This window comes from Ochotona princeps, chromosome 7 (assembly GCF_030435755.1).
Source record: "Ochotona princeps isolate mOchPri1 chromosome 7, mOchPri1.hap1, whole genome shotgun sequence".
NCBI lineage: Eukaryota > Metazoa > Chordata > Mammalia > Lagomorpha > Ochotonidae > Ochotona > Ochotona princeps.
Window position 1 is genome coordinate 6,566,837 of NC_080838.1, and position 18,989 is coordinate 6,585,825.

General features: G+C 36.1%; 1 protein-coding gene and 1 pseudogene across 6 annotated transcripts in view; one reads left to right on the forward strand and one right to left on the reverse strand.

Annotated features, from left to right (window-relative positions):
* Positions 1–18,989, forward strand: part of FBXW7 (F-box and WD repeat domain containing 7) — a 139,794-nt gene that overhangs the window by 103,278 nt on the left and 17,527 nt on the right. For 5 of the 6 annotated variants that reach the window (XM_058666755.1, XM_058666757.1, XM_058666756.1 and 2 more), the window contains 2 exons: positions 9,024–9,106; positions 11,907–12,048. In XM_058666755.1, the coding sequence (XP_058522738.1) occupies positions 9,024–9,106; positions 11,907–12,048 (225 nt within the window). Of the gene's footprint in view, positions 1–6,309; positions 6,749–9,023; positions 9,107–11,906; positions 12,049–18,989 lie in introns of those variants that run through there. The other variant, XM_058666759.1, reaches the window with a different exon arrangement.
* On the reverse strand, positions 4,528–4,607 carry LOC118759057 (U6 spliceosomal RNA; annotated as a pseudogene).

The window sequence follows — 18,989 nt, forward strand, 5'->3', positions numbered from 1 at the left end:
TGCCCTTGATAGATAACGTAATCTTTCTAGCTAATAGTTTCTTGTCTTACCAGCTGGGTTTTTAATTGTCTTTGGGGGAAGAAGGTTATTGTATTGTTTTTCTTTGTCCTTAGTATCATGTTACAAATACTAGAAAATAGCAGGAGAATTATAGCTAGGATAAGTTCCAAAATGTCTCTGTGGTTTTCTGTTATTAATGTTTTTTGTTGATTCAGTGGATACCACTTTTGTTACTTCTTTAACTCTAGTTCTTAAGGGGTTTTAGATCTTTTCTCAAAAGCTTTTTCTTTTTTTTTTTGGTCATGACTTACAGCTAATTTAGGAAACTAAGCCTCAAATTTTAAATAGTCCTTGAAATGAGGCAACATTGATATACCATACCTGTGAAACAGCTTTTTAAAGTCAGGAAAATATAATTGGGCATCTTGAAGAACAGCAGTGAATATGGAATTGGATCGAAAAGTAGAAGAGCAAATAGGGTTCTAGGTCCTATTGAGGAAATAATTGGGGTCATTATTTCCCTGTGGAAAGTCCTTCCTGGGTCATATTGTTGTTTCCCTTTCCTTTTTTTTTTTTCTTTTTAAGATTTATTTTCATTGGACAGCCAGATATACAGAAAGGAGGAGAGACAAAGAGTAAGATCTTCCATCTGCTAACTCACACCCCAAATGACCACAATGGCTGGAGCTGAGCCAATCCAAAGTCAGAAGCCCGGAGCCTCCTCTGGGGCCCCCTGCACAGGTGCACAGTCCCAAAGCCATGGGCTGTCTTGGACTGCCTTCCCAGGCCACAGACAGGGAGCTGGATGGAAACCAGGGCCACCAAGACCAGAACTGGCGCCCATATGGGATCCCGGTGTGTTTGAGGCAAGGACCCCGACTGCTAGGCTACGACACTGGTTTCCCTTTTCTTGATGTCAACTTCTATCTAGTTTTCCTTGCTTTATTTATGATATTGGCATATGAAATTTATGATAACATTTTGAGGGGGGGGAAACTGGCTGTGAATTCAGGATTCTTGTACTTTATTTTGAAATCGAAGCATGAGATGTGAAGAATATACTCTTGGCTGATAAATCAAGATGAAATCAAATAAATCAAGGGTAAACTTTCTAACTTTGCTGTCAGAGTCTTGTGTTGATTTTTGGGAGTGGATGTTTAGCATAGTGATTAGGGTGCCTGTGTCTCACACTGGAGTGCTTGTATGCTACCTGGCTCTGGCTGTGGTCTCTAGCTCCCTGCCAAATGCAGACGCTTACACACAGTATCGACGGCACAGGCAGCAGTGTGGCCTAGCTGGTTTGCATTCCCAGCTCCTGCTTCTAGCCCCAGCGATTGTAGGGATGCAAGCAGTGAAACAGCAGAGGAAATATCTTTTTCCTTTTTCTCTCTCATAAATGAAAGGATACTTCTGGAAAAGGGAAGTGTTGTAGAGAATGTTGACTCAGTATTAAGTCTCTGACAGCTCTACGATAAGCATGTGGATTTTTCAAGAATATATGAACTCTCAACTGTTTTATTCTGTGGCTCTGACATCACAGTTAAAGCTGCTGCTGCTGTATGTGCACTCCTCATGTGCATTTTTTATCATCGCAGGTGCATACATGCATGCATTTTGTGAGAACATCACTTTGGCCCAATCTAAAAGAGTGAAAAGAACGTTATAATCAATATATCTCAAATCACGAGGGGATACTCTTTGTTAGGAGAGTTTTAAGTAACTTAATCTTCAAAATTGGAAAAATATGAAGGTACTGCCTCTACAAGTATATTTAATTTAAAATTTTGATAAGCAATCTTTAATATTTTGATTTGAAGTTTAATTTACTGAGGGGTGGAATTTTGCATATTATAATAAACATCCCCCCCAATTAAGAATATTTTTCAAGCCATTAGTATTGTAATTATTTGTTTCCTTGGGTTGTATTTTTAAACTGTGTCGGCCTTGCTTTGTTTCACTTTACACATTCTCAAGAATTTTTAGGCTTGATCTCAGAGTGGCTTCTTAGAGTATGTCACCTTGTTTTATATATTGAGTCACTAAAATCCTGTGAAAGATGTAAACAAAACAAAATCCACCTTAATTGTATACAACCCTGTACCTGATACGCAGTGAGTGCTAAACAAATGTTTCAGAGTGAGTAACTTTAGGCTACAGCTTCATGGTCAAAATTGCTATCTACTTATATTAGTAAAAAGTAGATGCTGGGCGGACATACAATTTTAATTGATAATACCTATTTTAGAATAGGTTTATTAACTTGCCAGTTTTAACTAAAACCTTTTAATAAAAACTTGTGTTCTAAAAAGTTAATGGCAGTGAGTTTGTGAAGTTTCAGCATTAACGTGTTTGATATTGAAATTTTGAACTCGCTCCTAATCTGGATTCTGTGCTCTGGGGAAGAGAGCTGACTTGGTAGGTAGATTCCTTTTTTTGTTTGCTTGGGTTTTTTTGTTTGGTTTTGTTTTTGTTTTTTAACTCATCCTGCCACAAGGTGTTAGCAGCAGGGCAGAGCTAGGACTTTAATCCAGTTCCCAAGTTTCCCTCATGGTGTACTTACCCTGAGGGAAAATCTCTCTTGGGCCTGGAGGAAGCCAAGGACTTTTTCACTGCCTTTTGGCAGTGGCTTTGGCCTGAGTCCCCAACTTTGGGTCCGCGCAGCAGGAGCACCCCCCACAGCCGCCACACTTCAGGAAGCTGCAAGCCACCCCAACCCCAAGGCCCGAACCCCGGTAGGTAGATTCCTACTGCCTTCCGGGGCAAAGAATGTTGTCATGACAATAATGAAGTCACTGATAGGAAAATAAACATGCTCCTTTTATTATAAAATGCAAATTTAGTGTTAAATGTTAGAAAAGTTATAAACCAGTGGTATTCATAGTGTCATCAACTAATTATAACAGAAACAGATAAGTTGTCTACTAATAAAGATATTTTTATACCTAGTAAAACAGTGCTATTGTTGCTGCTGTTGACTTGTATGACCAGTTGTTTGAAAGTACTAATTATTTGTTAGCAGTGTTTCCTGAATGCTATTGCTAAAGCTGATTAAAATGTGGACTTTCAAAGAGTCAATAGTAGGGAAAGACAAAAATAATTGCAATGAACTATGATAAGTGCAATTGTATATATGTATATGTAATATTTCTGTTACAGTGGAAATATGTACATAAGGAAAAGCACTCTGGTACTTCCCCGTTAGCACTGTATATGAAGATACAGGCTTCTTTAAAGATACATGATTTCCCTGAAGACTATGCATTTTTCTCACTCCCTATATGTAGATTATCTTGTAGTTTTACCCATAACTTGAACTTGCCCAAATAACAAGTTTAATCATCCCAACCATTTGTTCCCCTGAGTCTCTCCTCTGATAGTAGCTCCCAGGTTACTCATCTTGCTGCCATTGTTCCCCAGAGGCTTGCACTCTGGGATAGATGCCATCCTATCTTGGTGCGTTTGCTCTGCTCTTCTCCTTTCTTACCCGTCTAGCTCTAATGGAACTGCAATGAGATGTACGTTGTGTGGAGCTAACGGTGGGGTTGTGTTCCAGGGTCTCTTTGCTGGTTACTTCTCTTGGCTTAATAGGTTTTCAGTAATGTTTGTAAGTTGTGAGTCAACAAAATATTTTTAATAGAACAAAAAGAATTATTACCTATCTGAAATTATCTGGAAGTCTAGTGTATTATAATGACAATTTCTAAAAATTTGGGTGAATGATATAATTATTTTCTTAGCTGGAATGGTTGACTCATTGACCTTTTCATTGAACTTACTATTTTTGTAGCATAAAATGCAATAATACTTCCTTTTTTAGATAAGTTAATTTAATATAGATTGTAGACTTTTCTAAGGCTTACAGTGTTTCTATTACAAGAGTAGATAGATATTCACAAAATCATATTTACTAAAATATCAAAGCTGAGTAGTTTAAACATCGTATTTTAGCCAAGACTTCCAGAAAATCGGAATATGAGAAAAACCTCACAGATTATGTTGACCATTATATAATCATAATTTTCATCAACAACTCTTCAGAGAATGTTGAAAACTTGAAATTTTTTTTTATTTTATAATTTGAAATCTGAGTAGAGGCTTCCTTGATTGGCAAATTCTCCACAGTTCAGAATGACATTTTAAACAAGATATTGGAGAGAACAAGTCATGAAGTCGTTATTAGTACTTACAAACATACACTATGTGTTTCTCACTAAATGGATAGACAAATTAATAAAACCCATCAAAGTGGGAGCCACAGTGGATGAAAGTTGCATGGTAATGCAAAGACTTCTTATACATGGCTTTGACTTTTCAACCATGTAGATAGGTCACCTGTTCAAAAAGAAAGCATGATTGGGAATAACTACATAAGGCAACACTTACGGAGAACAGATTTCCTTGTAGTTTTGTAGCCGTTCACTGTAGCCGCATAATCAGGAGAGGTCTTCATCTTCAAATACGTTAGGGTTTGAGACAGTAGCTTCTACCTTATTGAACTGTTCTTGGGTCTTACCTGCGTGGCCTTACTTGTGTGTCATCCTTGCACAGGGGCCATGCTAATCTCTGTATCATTCCAGTTTTTATGTATGTGCTGCCGAAGCGAGCCCTGAGTAGCCTAGTTTGCAAAGGTTAGACTGGCTAGAGGTATAAGGCATGATTTCAGTTGAAGTCAAAATATATCCACATCACTAGCATTTGACTTGTCCTATGACAAGCTAGTTATTACTGACAAACTCAGGGAGTTTCAGGTATTTGTTTTACTACTCTTCAGATAGCTCAGAGCAGGAAGGAAAAGTTTCTTTTTTTCTTTGCTAAATCATGAGTGTTCTGAAGCCTCAAATAAAAAAAAAATAGTGAGTTCATTCCACAGCATCAGCTTTTTTGAGTTGAGTAAGAGATTTCAGTTGAAAAAGAACTTCTTTTGAAGTGAGCTAAAGAAAAAAGAAATCTGTAGGTACTGTTTTTGAGAGAAAGGATTAATTTAAGAGACAGGTAGTTGGTGATTTAAAAGAGAATAGACAGTAGAACACAATATGCTGGAGACTCAGGAATTTCACATTGTCTTATTTTTGTTTACATTTAATATGAAAAGACATTGCATTTACTTAATATCTTAGTTATAAAGGTAGGCCTTTTTGTTTTTATCATCGTGATACTGTTTCATGCAGTATTTGGAATCATTTTACTGAAGAAAGGCATTTACCACCATAGCACAGAGTATTAAAATGTAGTAAGTTCAAATAGTATTTTTTTTTTTTCTGATGAAAGTTCGTAAGTGCTTTAAATAACTTAGGCACTCTGTTTACTTGTAGTAACTATAATGGGAAGGGTAGGAGTTAATTAACTAGACCCTTAATAAATGGGCCTTTTCAGCCCAAGGAATCTTATAATTGCCCCCAAAGCCAGTTGCGTGGCAAGTTGCAAGATGAAATATCAAGATTTGTGTGGTAGTCATTCTCGGAAAAATATTGCCTTCAGGCAAACTTTGGTAACTTTCCTATTCTGTTAAGTGCCTGTTTAATGATAAAATGTTATCGAGATAATTTTGGAGGAAGAAGTCCAGTATCTCCTCCTTACTCATGATTAAATGAGCAAACAAGGGCACAGATTTTGTTACCTTTGGACAAAACAGCCTTTCAGCCAAACTTCATAAATTTAGATATTGCTAGGGTTTTGTTTTTTGGTTTTTGTTTTTTTTTAACCTTCAAAAGGTCTCATCATTACTGAGGACTGAGGAAGTAGGTGGTGGTTTTCTTGAAAGCTGCGTTTTAAAAGAGTGAAATAGAAAAGCATGGGCAGTATTTCCATCAGATGATACTGCAAGAAATGTGCAGGTTGCAATGTTATATATTACATAATTTTTATAATAACTGTATGGTCCAGTCTGGCTTCCCTGTCAGTTCCCCCAAAGAATATTCAATTTCCCCTTTGGGGAATGCCCGTTTTGTACTACACAAGCTACTTGCCAAAGCTGAGCAGCCTGCACCAGAACTACAGTAGGGGGACAGCTCGTGCAGATAGCTTGCTGTGTTTGGGTTGGAGGGGACTGTACGTTAAATAATATATTGCATTTTCAAAATGCTTCTGAAAGGACTTATTTGTGGTACTGTTGCTTGCTATTTAAAACTCTTCAAAAAAATACACATTTTACAAAATGCAAAAATAATTTCCTGAAAGTTTGCAGGGGGAGTGGGGGCTGCCGGTGCGGGGGCAGTCTGATTTGCTGCCCACATCCTGCCTGTGTTGAGTGCGTTGTGTGCTTACGGGTTCCCTGGAGCGGATCACCATATAATTGATGTGCAGTCTGCATTGCTGAATCCTGGACTGCACCATTCTGTGTTCAAGGGAAGATGTAATCTGATCCCTCTGCTGCTGAGGGAGGAATCTGTTCAGTCAAGGCTTTGACAGGGCACAGTCTCCTCCAATAATCTTCTCCGTTCTCTCTCATTATTCCCTCGAGTTCTCCTCAGTCAAGCTGCATGTATGTATGTGTGTCCCGAGGAGCGGTTTGCTACTGAGCTGCCTTTGCCTTTACTGTGGAGTTTTGCTGCCGGTTCTGCTCCCTAATCTTCCTTTTCTGACGTGCCTGAGCATGTCCACATTAGAATCTGTGACATACCTACCTGAAAAAGGTTTATACTGTCAGAGAGTGCCAAGCAGCCGGACGCACGGGGGCACAGACCCACTGAAGGGGAAAAATACAGAAAATATGGGTTTCTACGGCACATTAAAAATGATTTTTTACAAAGTAAGTAAGCTGTTTTCTTCCTATGCTGTGTGGTTGTGTGTGCGTGTGTGTGTGTGTGTGCCTGCCTGAGAAGGAAAATCTGAACCGTCAGAGATGGCTGCAGTATCCTCTGGTTTTGGTGGGTGGCTGGATGTCTGGTATTCTGGTTTATATCATGAATGTAAGCAAATAATTGAAAGACAGTGTGAGCTGGAAAGAGCTTTGGATTTAAAATGTGTATCTTAACCTGAGAATTTTTCACTGAAAATATATTGACTTTAGAAATGTGGCTTCGTTAAATGCTGACCTGGAAATACTCCATCCTTACTTGCTGTTTACTGAGCCCCTTGCCTTCAGTTTTTCTATACCATATGTAGGAGTTTTTTCCTTTCCTTTTTCTCATTAGATGCCTCTTAAAAGTATAAAATCTATTGAATATTTAGGATTTATATGGAGGAAGCTGTATGTACTTTCTGTGCCTGCAAAAAAAAAAGCCGAATTGTTTTTTTATTCTAAACTCAGTATTTTCAGTGAACAATTCAGTATCGTTAAGACTTCTGTAGTAACAGAGAAGGCGCTTTATAAAATACTGTAAAAATAAAATCCTGTTTCAGTGGTTTCCTTGTTAATGCAGTTTGGGCAATTTTAGTCATTGGAGGATTTCTAAGATGAAAATAAAGTTTGCTGTTATTGGCAGATGGCATTTACAGCAATGTATTTGTAAGATATCTTGGGAAGTTCTGAAAGCCGGTATTACAAACTTAATTAGAGTGAATAGATAACCTGGGAAAGTTATCAGAAAACTTGATTTTAAGGTAGTCTGTACTGACTGACCTTCGTGACGGATTCACTTGTGTGTGTGTGTGTGTGTGTGTGTGTGTGTGTGTAAACTACATACATGGAGGCACGTGGCCAGCTGCATATTACAGCTTTTATATTCATGTTTCCTTTTTACTCAATGTCTGGAGAAGTAAAATTATGATTTTGAGAATAATCACTTTAAAACCCTGTAATATGAGAACAGAAACTTCTGAGGAGAAGAATTCAGACCGATTTCATTTGTTTCCAATAGGTATTTCTGGAACTCAGGTGGACCTTGTAGATGAACTGCTTGTACCCTCCTCTCTAGCCCCTCCTATCTGGAATTATGCCTGATGGTAGAGACAGTCCCTATCCAGTGTTGTTCAGAAAGATGCTTGGAGTCCCTTTGCTTCTCTTCAGGATTTGTATTGTATCATGCTGTGTTACAGTGTTCCCATGTGAGCCGATAGGTAGGAAAATAAGGCTACTGCAAAGCACAGGTTCCCAGCTTATTAAAAAAATGAGAAGACCTATCTGTCATTCCAGATTCCCCCGCACCCCAGTCTAACATTCAATTCTACAGTAACTAATTAGTGGATGCAGATCTGAAAAGGATTGTTGAAGTGGAAAAAGTTGCATCTTACCAGATCTTATTTTCTAGTTTCAAAGTAAACATGCAGCCGGATGGGCTCAGTTGACTGATTGTGGAATAAATTAAATAACTAAGTATTGCTGTGTCAGTGTTGACAAAACATACTTCTAATATATTTCTGTTATAGCATGGCATAATGAGAGACCTTTAAAATGCAAGTGTTGTTATAAAGAGGCATGACTTGTTCTCTTCAAAATTTTTTTGGTATTGCTGTTTTTCAAGTTATAATGTTTGTCCTAAAATTAGTGTCTGTCCGGTAGAACTGTGTTCATTGTGCATATAATCAGTGGACAACCCCCCAGCTCTATTTTTCCATCTCTAATTTTTCTGTTAATTATGAGTTTATTTTTTGCTGTCACTTATTAATTACTTTCTACCTTATGATCACTGTTCAAGATTATCTTATTCGCACTACTTATCTTTTTGTGATGCTGGTACTTAAAATTCAGTTAGTTACTTCTACCCATGTTTGATTTTGAAGTTTTGAGTTTTGTTTTCCTTTCTTAAACCATACTTTTACAAAAAAGGAAGATGGATGAAAAGGCATGTTGCATCCTCTTCTGTATGGGTTAATATGAGATTTTTCGTCACACTCGTCTTTAAACTGGACTAGTCAATAGGTATAATACTCTCAGGAAATATATATGATGAATACAGATTTTTTAATCACAGCATACTGTTCTTCTGTAAAGCTATTACTCCTTACAGTTTATTAAGAGTAAAGCAAAGTGGAAAAAATACAAGTTATGAAACACTCATTTTCTGTATGAATTAATTAACTGCTTAATTACCATTGTAGATATATTTTTTAAGTATCTTTTTTGTTTTTCTTGTGTCTTGTAGATGAAAAGAAAGTTGGACCATGGTTCTGAGGTTCGTTCTTTTTCACTGGGAAAGAAACCATGCAAAGTTTCAGAATATACAAGGTAATATGGAGTGGAGTTGATGTGTCAGGATGCTTGTGCTTCTGGGCGAGCTGATTCTGGAAGCATTTCTTTCGGTTTATTCTCATAGAATAGGATGTTACGAGTACCATTGACTGGTTTACACATAATTGAGGAATACATTATTTTAAAGAAAATGAAAGGACTACCCACTACAGTTTGTATTTTATTACTGAAATGTGGAAGCAAGACACGCAGAATGTCTCCAGTGAGCAAAATTTGAAAACCACGATTTTTAAAGAATTCTAAAAAGTACCCCATAAGATACGAATGTAAGCCAATATGTTTTGTTACTATAGCAACAGCTATTCTAGGGTGAATATTTATATATGTAAGATTGAAGATAGATTTCTTAGCAGTGAAATAAATATCACAATTACTGAATTTCATGAAATCAGTGTTAGACATTCCCCTTTATTGGTCTGGTAGGTCTCGTTTTTTTTTTTTTTAAACACATAACATTTCTATACTAGAAGAATAGTTTCCATAACAACTAATACAATTGTAGTCTTGTTTCTGCTTCAGTCCATCATTTTTGGATTTTGCATCAGTGTAAAACTTTTCCCAATCTCATGCTGATTAGGCTGACTTAGGCACAATATCTATTACCCAGTTAATTAAAAATGGCTTTGGATGTTACTTAGAATACAGTGATTTAAAATTTAAATGACAAAGGTATCTTAAGAGCTTACTTTGGTCTCTTAAAAACATAATTGTTATTTCTTCAAGTAAGAAGGTTAGCAAAGAAACTGTAAGAACTTCCATGGTCAGTAATAGCATCTCTTCTTTTCTCACAAAATATTTTCAGCTGTTTTAATCAGATGCAATAAAATTTGCATTTCTTAGATATAAGTTCTCTTAATTGTAAACATTGTTGAAGGTTAAATCTCCTCCAAAAAAAAAGAAGCGAAAGAAAAAAATCTTCTTTTCAAAGAGAAATGGATTAATTTTTTTTTTCCATTCAGTTGTGGAAAATATTTTTAAGTATTCTTGTTGAGATATAGGAGTTAGCATAACTACACAGATTAAAAAATGGAAGGACGAAACATAGAAATACAAAGCTATCTCCGGAAAGTGCTTTTCTGCGTGCTGATTCTCCAGTTCCCCTCCTGCTCTGCCTTTTGACAATTTGACTGTTTGGCACTTCCACCAGGGGGTGTGGAGGGATAGAGACAAGTAAAACTGTTTTCTTCGTTTTACTTTTTCCCTCTAGCCTTGACAAATTATTTCTTGGATAAAAAGTTAAGAGGTGTCATGTTGTTTTGATTCAATCAGCCCTATTCTATTGATGATCTGTTCATATGGCTAATAACCAGGATGAAAGTGTTATGTTGTTTAGTTATTTATAAGATAATTAAAATGAATGAATACTAAGTTTTTAAAACAGAAAATATTTTCCTAAAATTTGTCCTTAATTGCTTAGATTTTATATTGAAAAAACATCTGAAAGGCATAGGTTTTATTTTTAGCCTGGTAATATACAATCTTACCAAAGCAAAATTAGACCAAACAGCATATTTGTTTGTCTTTGTATTTGGAGTTCCTGTCTGTTGCTGAGGTATACATTTGATGTTTTGGGACAGATTAGCTAATAATATGAAGATTTAAGTCTATAAACGCACCCTACCTTATTTTGAAGGGGAAAAAAAGAACTTTAAGAGGAATATATAGAACTCCCGTTTGTCGATTCACTAAGAGCCTGCGTTTTGGCTAGAGCTGGGTGGCAGGGACTCAGCCACGGTAGCCATCACTCTGCTGCCTCCCAGCATGCGTGGTGGTAAGAAGCTGACAGTTGGGAGCAGCGTGGAGACTCAGGCCCTGGGACTTGAATATGGGGTGTTGCATTCCCAAGTGCTATCCCAAACATGTGTTCCATCAAGATAATTTTGTTAACCATATCCTCCTGTCCCTTTTTTCCTAATGTCTATAAAATACAGATGCACAGAAGTTACTGAGATCAAATCATTAGATTAGATATATGAGTTAGAAAATAAAGTTTGGTGCATTAAAGCAAGATCATAAAACTGTGTTATTTTGCTATTAATTAATTCTTTTTAAGGCAGATAATTTTAGATCCAAATCATCTGCTTACTCCCTTGTTTTACTAGAGGCAGAATTGAATTTCAAGATGATTTTTTTTTAAAGTTGTCTCAAAGCTTAAATTATTGAGTATGTGTAGATCAACATATTTAATTTTGTATACAGTAAGTTTTAAATACCATGTTTGAATAAATAACATTTCTGATCAGGACTAAGTCCTGTCAAATATCTAGAAATGCTCTATGAGTAACAATACAAAATTGGAAAGAAATAGATGAATGTTATGAATAATGTTGAAGATGTCTGGAATAAACTGAGGAATAATATGGCTAGTAAAATCCAACAATATAAACAGCATTTCTACATTTTTATAAAGAAAATTTAGCTGTATTTAGTTATGTCACTGAAGACCAGACTATAGAAGCAAGGCCTGCATAGCCCAAGGAAATTTTTAGCATTATTTTTATATATATCTTACAGTTTTACTGTGGAGATTTTGTCATTTGGATGCAGTTACCACTGCCGGGATGATAACAGGTGGTTATGTGGGAGGGAGGAAACTGAACTCTAAGAATAGAAAGTAGGTTTTGTATATCCCCTGCTCTATGGAATAAGCAAATAAAAGCAATAATTGGATTAATGTTTGAAGTTTGTTAGATTATTATTCTTATTAAATCAGAGTCTGTTATACTTAGTAAATGTTTATTTTGCTTCTACTTTTTTTTTTATTTCTTTTTGGTAGTACCACTGGACTTGTACCATGTTCAGCAACACCAACAACTTTTGGGGACCTGAGAGCAGCCAATGGCCAAGGGCAACAACGGCGCCGAATTACATCTGTACAACCACCCACAGGACTCCAGGAATGGCTGAAGATGTTTCAGGTGACATATCTAAATACTGTATTGAAATGCCTCACTTAATTACTGCAAACCATAAAGGATTGTTCAGCATGAAAAATAAGACTGAAGTACGATTACGTGCTACACCATGGATGAACCTTGAAAACGTGATGCTAAGTGAAAGAACCCACACATAAAAGACCACATCGATTCTGCTTAGTTGCAATGTCCAGAAAAGGCAAATCCATGGGGACAAAAAGTAAATTAGTGGTTGCAGGGTAATTGCAGAGAAGTGACGATTGGAGCAGAGTGCTTGTAGGGATGGGCTTTGTTTTTGCATAAGAAAACTGTCCTGGAGCTGGACAGTGGTGATGGTTGGCCTGAAAGGGATTTGTGGTATGACCATTAACGTGTACACTGTAGACATATATGAATATTGCGGTTTAAAAATACCACTAAAAGATAAGGATGCTCACTTTTAGATATAAGATTAAGAAAATCTAGTACTAATTTTGCCTTAAGAATACATTTTTTTAAATTAAATAATGAGTTTTCCTTCTTTTCTAGTTTTGGATTTCTGGATTATTGAATATGCTCTTGCTTTTTAAAATGCATTGGAGGTTAGGCATTTAACAATGCTTTAAGACTGTTAATTAATATTATACGTAACTTTCCTTCCTGCTATCCTTGCAGAGTTGATGCAATGTTTTTTCTTCAGTAGGCTCAAATTCTGACAACTGTTTTTTTTTTATTAGTTCTTAGGTTCTTTCAATATTTTGCTAGGAGGATTGGTTACCCAAAACTTGAATATAGTGAATTTTATAACTTGATAGTAATATCAAACTGATTTATCTCTTCCCATAAGATACTGCACATAGATTAAATGGTTGCCAAAATATTATGCATTAAGTATTGAATTACTCTGCAAATAGTAATTAGATAACATAAAATGCAGATAAGTTGATAACAGCCATTAAACTAATATCAAAAGAGAATGTATTCCATCACTTCTGGCTTGGATGGTTATTTGATGAATGCACAGAGGAATATGGGTGATAAAGTCCTAACTTGGGCATTTTAGGTTGTTAAGATGTTCATTGCAGGCATGTGTCCATCCCACCTTCAGCAGTGCCAAGATGCAGCATCTCTGAGTCAGATGAATCAAAGTTGTGTTTTGTTGTCATTAAAATGTGATTAACTATTACAATGAAGAGGAAACTTTGTTGAGTTTTTGCAGTCATTTGTTGAATAAACTTCCCTTTTCTCTCCCTGGATAATTTCTATCTCTACCTTCCCCTTAGGTTCTTTCACCATAGGTCTGTGTTGTTTGAATTTTTAGGCGATTTTTTTTCTTATGTGTGCTCTCACAATTCAAAATTGTTACGTTTTACTGTGCCTTTTTAAAAAAAGAAATTTGTCCATCAGTAAGAGGTGAGGATAAATCTCAGACATTTATATGGTTGTGAAGAAATACTTGGAAATGTATCATCTGTGAGTAAGCCTAGGCAGTGGGGACAAGGTGTGTTGTCATGCCCGCACATGCACGTGGTACGCGCAGCACAGCACTCAGCAATGGCCCAGAGCTGCTGCTGGAGCACAGTGAGGAGAAAACGCAGCCCGCTTTACCACCACGCTGCTGGCTATTGCTTTGTCATCATTGTAAACACCTTCCTGCAAAACGTTTATTTTATATGAAAGGCTTGTTTTCAGAAGCTGGTTCAGAGTAAGATTTTTTTTTTATCTGCTAGGGCCCATTATTTAAAGTTTCAGAATACCAAGCTATGTAAGATATTTCCCAGCTTGAAATTGGGAAATTCTGTGATTTTAATTTATAGTAACAGGCATTTATGCTTTATTTTGTCCTCAAAGAAATTTCAGATCATCTTCTGTACTGTATTTGCTTAATTCATGCCTTCCTTAATAAAGTATCTGAATTCCTGTGGTGAATAAACCAGCAGAAATTATCATTTTCTCCTTTCTTTCTCTACCATTCGAATAAATTAAAATAAAGAAACCCCCAAAAATGTCCAAATATTCTATCCACTGTATTTTGGAAAATTAGACACACCAGTAGATTATTTGATACATCCCAATTTAATTGTAAAATAATAATAATAAAACTAGTTTCTTAAAAACATTGGGACTTAATTAACTAAAAAATGTTGGGGCAGCATTTGGTCCTAATATAAGCATTTGCTTGTTTTTCATAAGAGAAGTAGGAACTGAAGAAAATTTAGTTAACAATAACAACATGCAGAATTACCCCTGCAGGTATACAACTGTACTGTTTTTTTTTTTTTAAGATAAATATTCTGTAGCAAAGAAATCTATAACAAAAGGTCAGCTAGGCCAGTAGATGAGTAGCTTAATCATACGGAAGCCATTTTTGTCTCTGGCACTCTCAGGGCCTCAGTGTTTGTGCACTACCCTGTATTGCCCACCCTGATGAGAGTCACCAGAAACAAATCACTTTCCTAAACACTTACATTTTTCAGTGTCAGACTTGTGGAGAGAGAATTCTGTAGTCAATTGGAGGATGCATGAATTGACTGACCTATTGGTGTGGCTGAGGGATAATTAGACTGCTATGATTTCTGCAGCTGTGCTGTGGGGGCATTTTCTGAAGACTTCGCTGTTGCATAACAGGCAACATGGGAGAACTTGTCCCATTCTGTTCTTCCATTGCTCCTAAGGCGGTGCTGCAGCATTGTTTTGGTCCAGTTCCATCTATCCTGACAAAGTACTCTGCACTCCGTTTTTAATTTGAATGAGAACCAATGATACACCCTTTTGAAAAAAAGAAAATTGAAACAGAATGCCACTGCAAAATTGAAGACGAAATGAAAGACAAAAACAAAGAGCAAAAACTCTGAGTAGCTGTTGACTCCACCTTTGGGGTGACCAGATTGATGTTGCAAATTATTCATTTTGTTAGGAGAGACTTAGGTTTTTTCACTTACATATATTATTTGAAAATGAGTACATGGTTTCTCACTTGAAATTTTTAGATCAGTAATTTTTATGTGTTAAAATTTATATTCAGAAATATCCTAAGAGAAAGAGCACATTTGACTTATGAGGTAAAGCTCTTGGTTCCAATTTGGGCTTTGCCCCGTTAATAACTGAATAATTGTATTGATATTATGTAACTACTCTTGCCTTTTATTTTGATACTCAATAAAACTCATAAAGCTAAAGTATTGTCAAATAGAGAACACATGAAAATGTGCTTAAAAGCTGTACCTGGAAATGCAATAGAGAAACCGCCTTTTGGAGTCTTGATTTTCTTAGATCTAAAAAGGTGCTAGCTATAAAAATATGTGAAAGTTTGAACATTATATAAATGTGATTTTAATCAAAGCATATTTGTGTTAAACTGTGACTATTTTGAAAGTCTGTTATACTCAAAGTATCAATAAGGTATAAAATACTTCTTTGATACTCAAAATGGAATAAACACTGCGTATTCAAGGATTTAGTCAAGTTTCGTGGTAATACAAATTGTACATGTTTTCTGATTTATTTTGTTTAAATCTTATTTGCTAGTCAACAAAAGATTAAAATCTACAGCATAATGCCAGAAGAGATTGAATTTAGTTCTTACTTTGAAATTGTATTTGGTATATAGTATATTTAAGAAACCTTGTTGTGTATGGAAAAGTTTAAGAAAATCTTGAATTTATCCGTAGAAGACTAAGAGGAAATGTTATGTCGGTCTTGAGTATATCAAAAGCAGGAAGACTGATTCCTTGTTATCTCAAAAAATAAAACCTAGATCATTTTCTTTAGAGTTAAAATCTGTTCTTAAAGTGAGCTTTGTGTAAGAGCTTGGCCCACTGTACGGTGGGGACCAGAAGATACTCTGCAGCTGTTTGGCCACACAGGACGGATTGGCAAGAAGTGATGAGAAATGGTTTTTTGCCGTATGAGTTAGCTGCAGTAGCACCCAGCATCATGAAGTACAACATTTGGTTAGGATGCAAAGGAACACCCGTACCACTGTACCATTGGTTCTTAAGTGCTGGTTTTGAACTGCTTATTTAAACATAAAACGTCTTCCTCTCCATCTTGACCACTGAATTGAGTTCTCTACTCCTGGCTTTGGATCTGGGATACAACTGAAAATAAAACACGCAAAAATCTGTTTTATGGAATTTATATTCTAGTCAGGACAAAATGGGATGGAAAGGTTGGAACTGGTTGGCAATTTTGGAAATGTCGTCCAAAGGCCCACTTTGAGGCGTCACTGCTGCCTGTGGCAGCAGGATCTCCTGGGCATTTGCTCATATGCAGGCTGCGCCACGTGGACCTTAGCACCCACAAGGGAGACCTGGATGAAGCTCTGGCTTTGGCGTGACACACAGCTGACTGTTGCAGCTGTCGAGGGAGTAAACCATGGATGGAGGATCTCTGTAACTCTGACTTTCAACGTAGATAAATCATCCTTTTTTAAAAAAATAAGTTGAAATAAGAGAGAAATAAATATTGTCCAGAAAAGATCTTAGGAAAGGTACTAATAATAAAACAGAAAGCCATGTGGGTATTTAGGGAAAGAATGTTCCAGGGAACAAGTGAAAATACTCTTGAAGAAGAGCTTCCCTAGGGTTTTGAGGCACAGAAAAACAGTGTGAGAAAGAAAAAAGGTGATAAGAAATTAGAATCTTATAGGCCAATCTGAGGGCTTTGGTTTTTATTTTAGCTGAAATAGGAAGCCACCAGAAGATCTTGACCTTTAACAGTATCACTGAGTACTATGTGGAGGGTAGAATGATGATGGCAAAGGGAAGAAGCTGAGAAACCAGAGACCAGGGTTATGGGAAAGTCAGGTGACAGGTTCTGGAAGCTTAAAGCAGTGTAGTAATGGTCAGAGGCTGGAGGTCTTTTGAAGTTGGAGGCTATAAAACACAGGGGAGAGCCATCTCGTAGGGAGAGAGTAGAGCTAGGAACGCCTCCCGAGTTGTCCCTCCAGCAAATAGAAGTATATAGTTGCATCTTACGGAAACAGGGAAGGCTATGGAAGGGAAGATTGGAGGGAAAGATTATGGACATGTGCGTTTCTCTTGCACCTGTAAGAATATTGAGAGGGCAATTTTATATACAGAGTTGGATTTTAGGGCAGAAATCCACGCTGGAGCAGGAAAAGGTATTCAGATGGTCCAGGCCTTCACTTAGGAGACACAGTTTTCAATTAGACTGTTCAATAGGTGTGATCAAGGGAAATAGATTTTTTTTTCTGTGTAATTAGAGTTTACGGTACTAATCTTTGTCAATGATCATCTTCTCAATATCACAGAGTAACAACTGTGTCATTTAAATTGAAATGTACTTCTGATTTGACTTTTGTTAAATGTCTTTTAAAACAAAAGAAAAATATTGCTTAATATTGTTGGAGACATTTTGCTGTGTAATAATAGTTTTGTCGTGACTTTGTCTTAAGTATCTAGACATTTGCAACAGTGTTTTAGACATTTACAAAAGATCTGAATTGGTTATTTATCTTCTGTTCTGGCTTCTTTTCTAAAGATTTTATATTCTGCCTTCCAAAAGCTTTGATAAAAGGAATTTTACATCTGTTAGTGGCTATTTGCTATATATGCATATATATTATATATGCCATGTATTGATATATATATTATGTGTAAATATATATATTTTACATTTTCTCATTGTTAAAAGAGAGTAGTAACCCATTAACTGAAAACAATAAGTACACATATAGTTCTTTACTATAGATAGTCAAAGTGTTTTATAAGTAATCAATACATGTACATATATGTAAGGAAGTTATACATTGAAAGATTTATCACTGTCTTTTTACTGCAGAAATATGGGTTATCTTTTCATTTAAAAATGTAACCATTAACACTCTGAAAACTTTCTCAGCACATTTATATTAACATTCTGTTCCCAAATTCCTTAAAAAAGCTGCATTCTGAGTCAGCACAGTTTTTCCTTACCCATGATGGACATATTCTTGTACTGGTGTCTATGAATGCTCCTAGGATGGAGGTGGAGAGAGACTACATATTACAGGAAATGGACCTCAAATCCTGTGAAAGATGTCAGTTCATAGATTAGTTTTTGCTGTTTTTTGTTGAATTCTCAGAAATGAGTGGATGTCACGTTGTCCAAGAGATAAGCTGTGAACCAGTGCTTGAAGTTAGCTTTAGGAAACTGAACAGAATAACCAAATTCCAAGCTCTGTATGTGGACACATGCGTTTGGATTTTTAATTTCTATGTGTAGTTTCTCACTCTGACCAAAAATGATACAAGATGATTACTGAAGGTGAATAGTCCAAGTATATGTATGTGTAAGCTAAAAGGACTCAGTGAAGCCAGTGTTTCTCCTATTCAGATTATATTATAAAAGTAATGAAATACTGTTGAAATGTTTAATAGGGTTTTTGGACACCATGTGGCAGAAGGAATGAAGGTGTTTTTTTTGTTGTTGTTGTTTTTTTGTCCTTTGCCCCAAAGGGGTAAATGCTTTTAAAAATATTTCCAAATATTATACATGTCTCATGTTTAAAAAAAATTCGAGTTGTTTGAAAAAGAAATGAAATGTCAAAATGCATATGTTTGTAGCTCCCAAAATTCAACTCTGTTATTCTCTATTTACCCACATCCAAAATGGACATGTTTTAAAGAGCTGCTTAGATCAGCATAGATTTGCAGAAATGGAAGCCTGTTCATGATGTTCTCTCACTTAAGTAGAAACAATAGGAGATGCTTAAATGTTTTGTATAATTATTATGCGACTCTGATGTTTTAGGGTTTCTTTGGCTTGTGTACACAGGTGTTCTTCATTGGAAAAAAACAATTTATTGTTAATCCCCTATATAACTTTAAAGGAATGTATATTTTTGAAAGATAATTGTATGTTTTTGGTTTTCTATAGTGTAGCACTTCTTTCCCTCCCTGGCTTTTTGTTCAGATTGTCATTTTACTACTCAGCTTCTGTATTTTATTACTTTTTGTTTA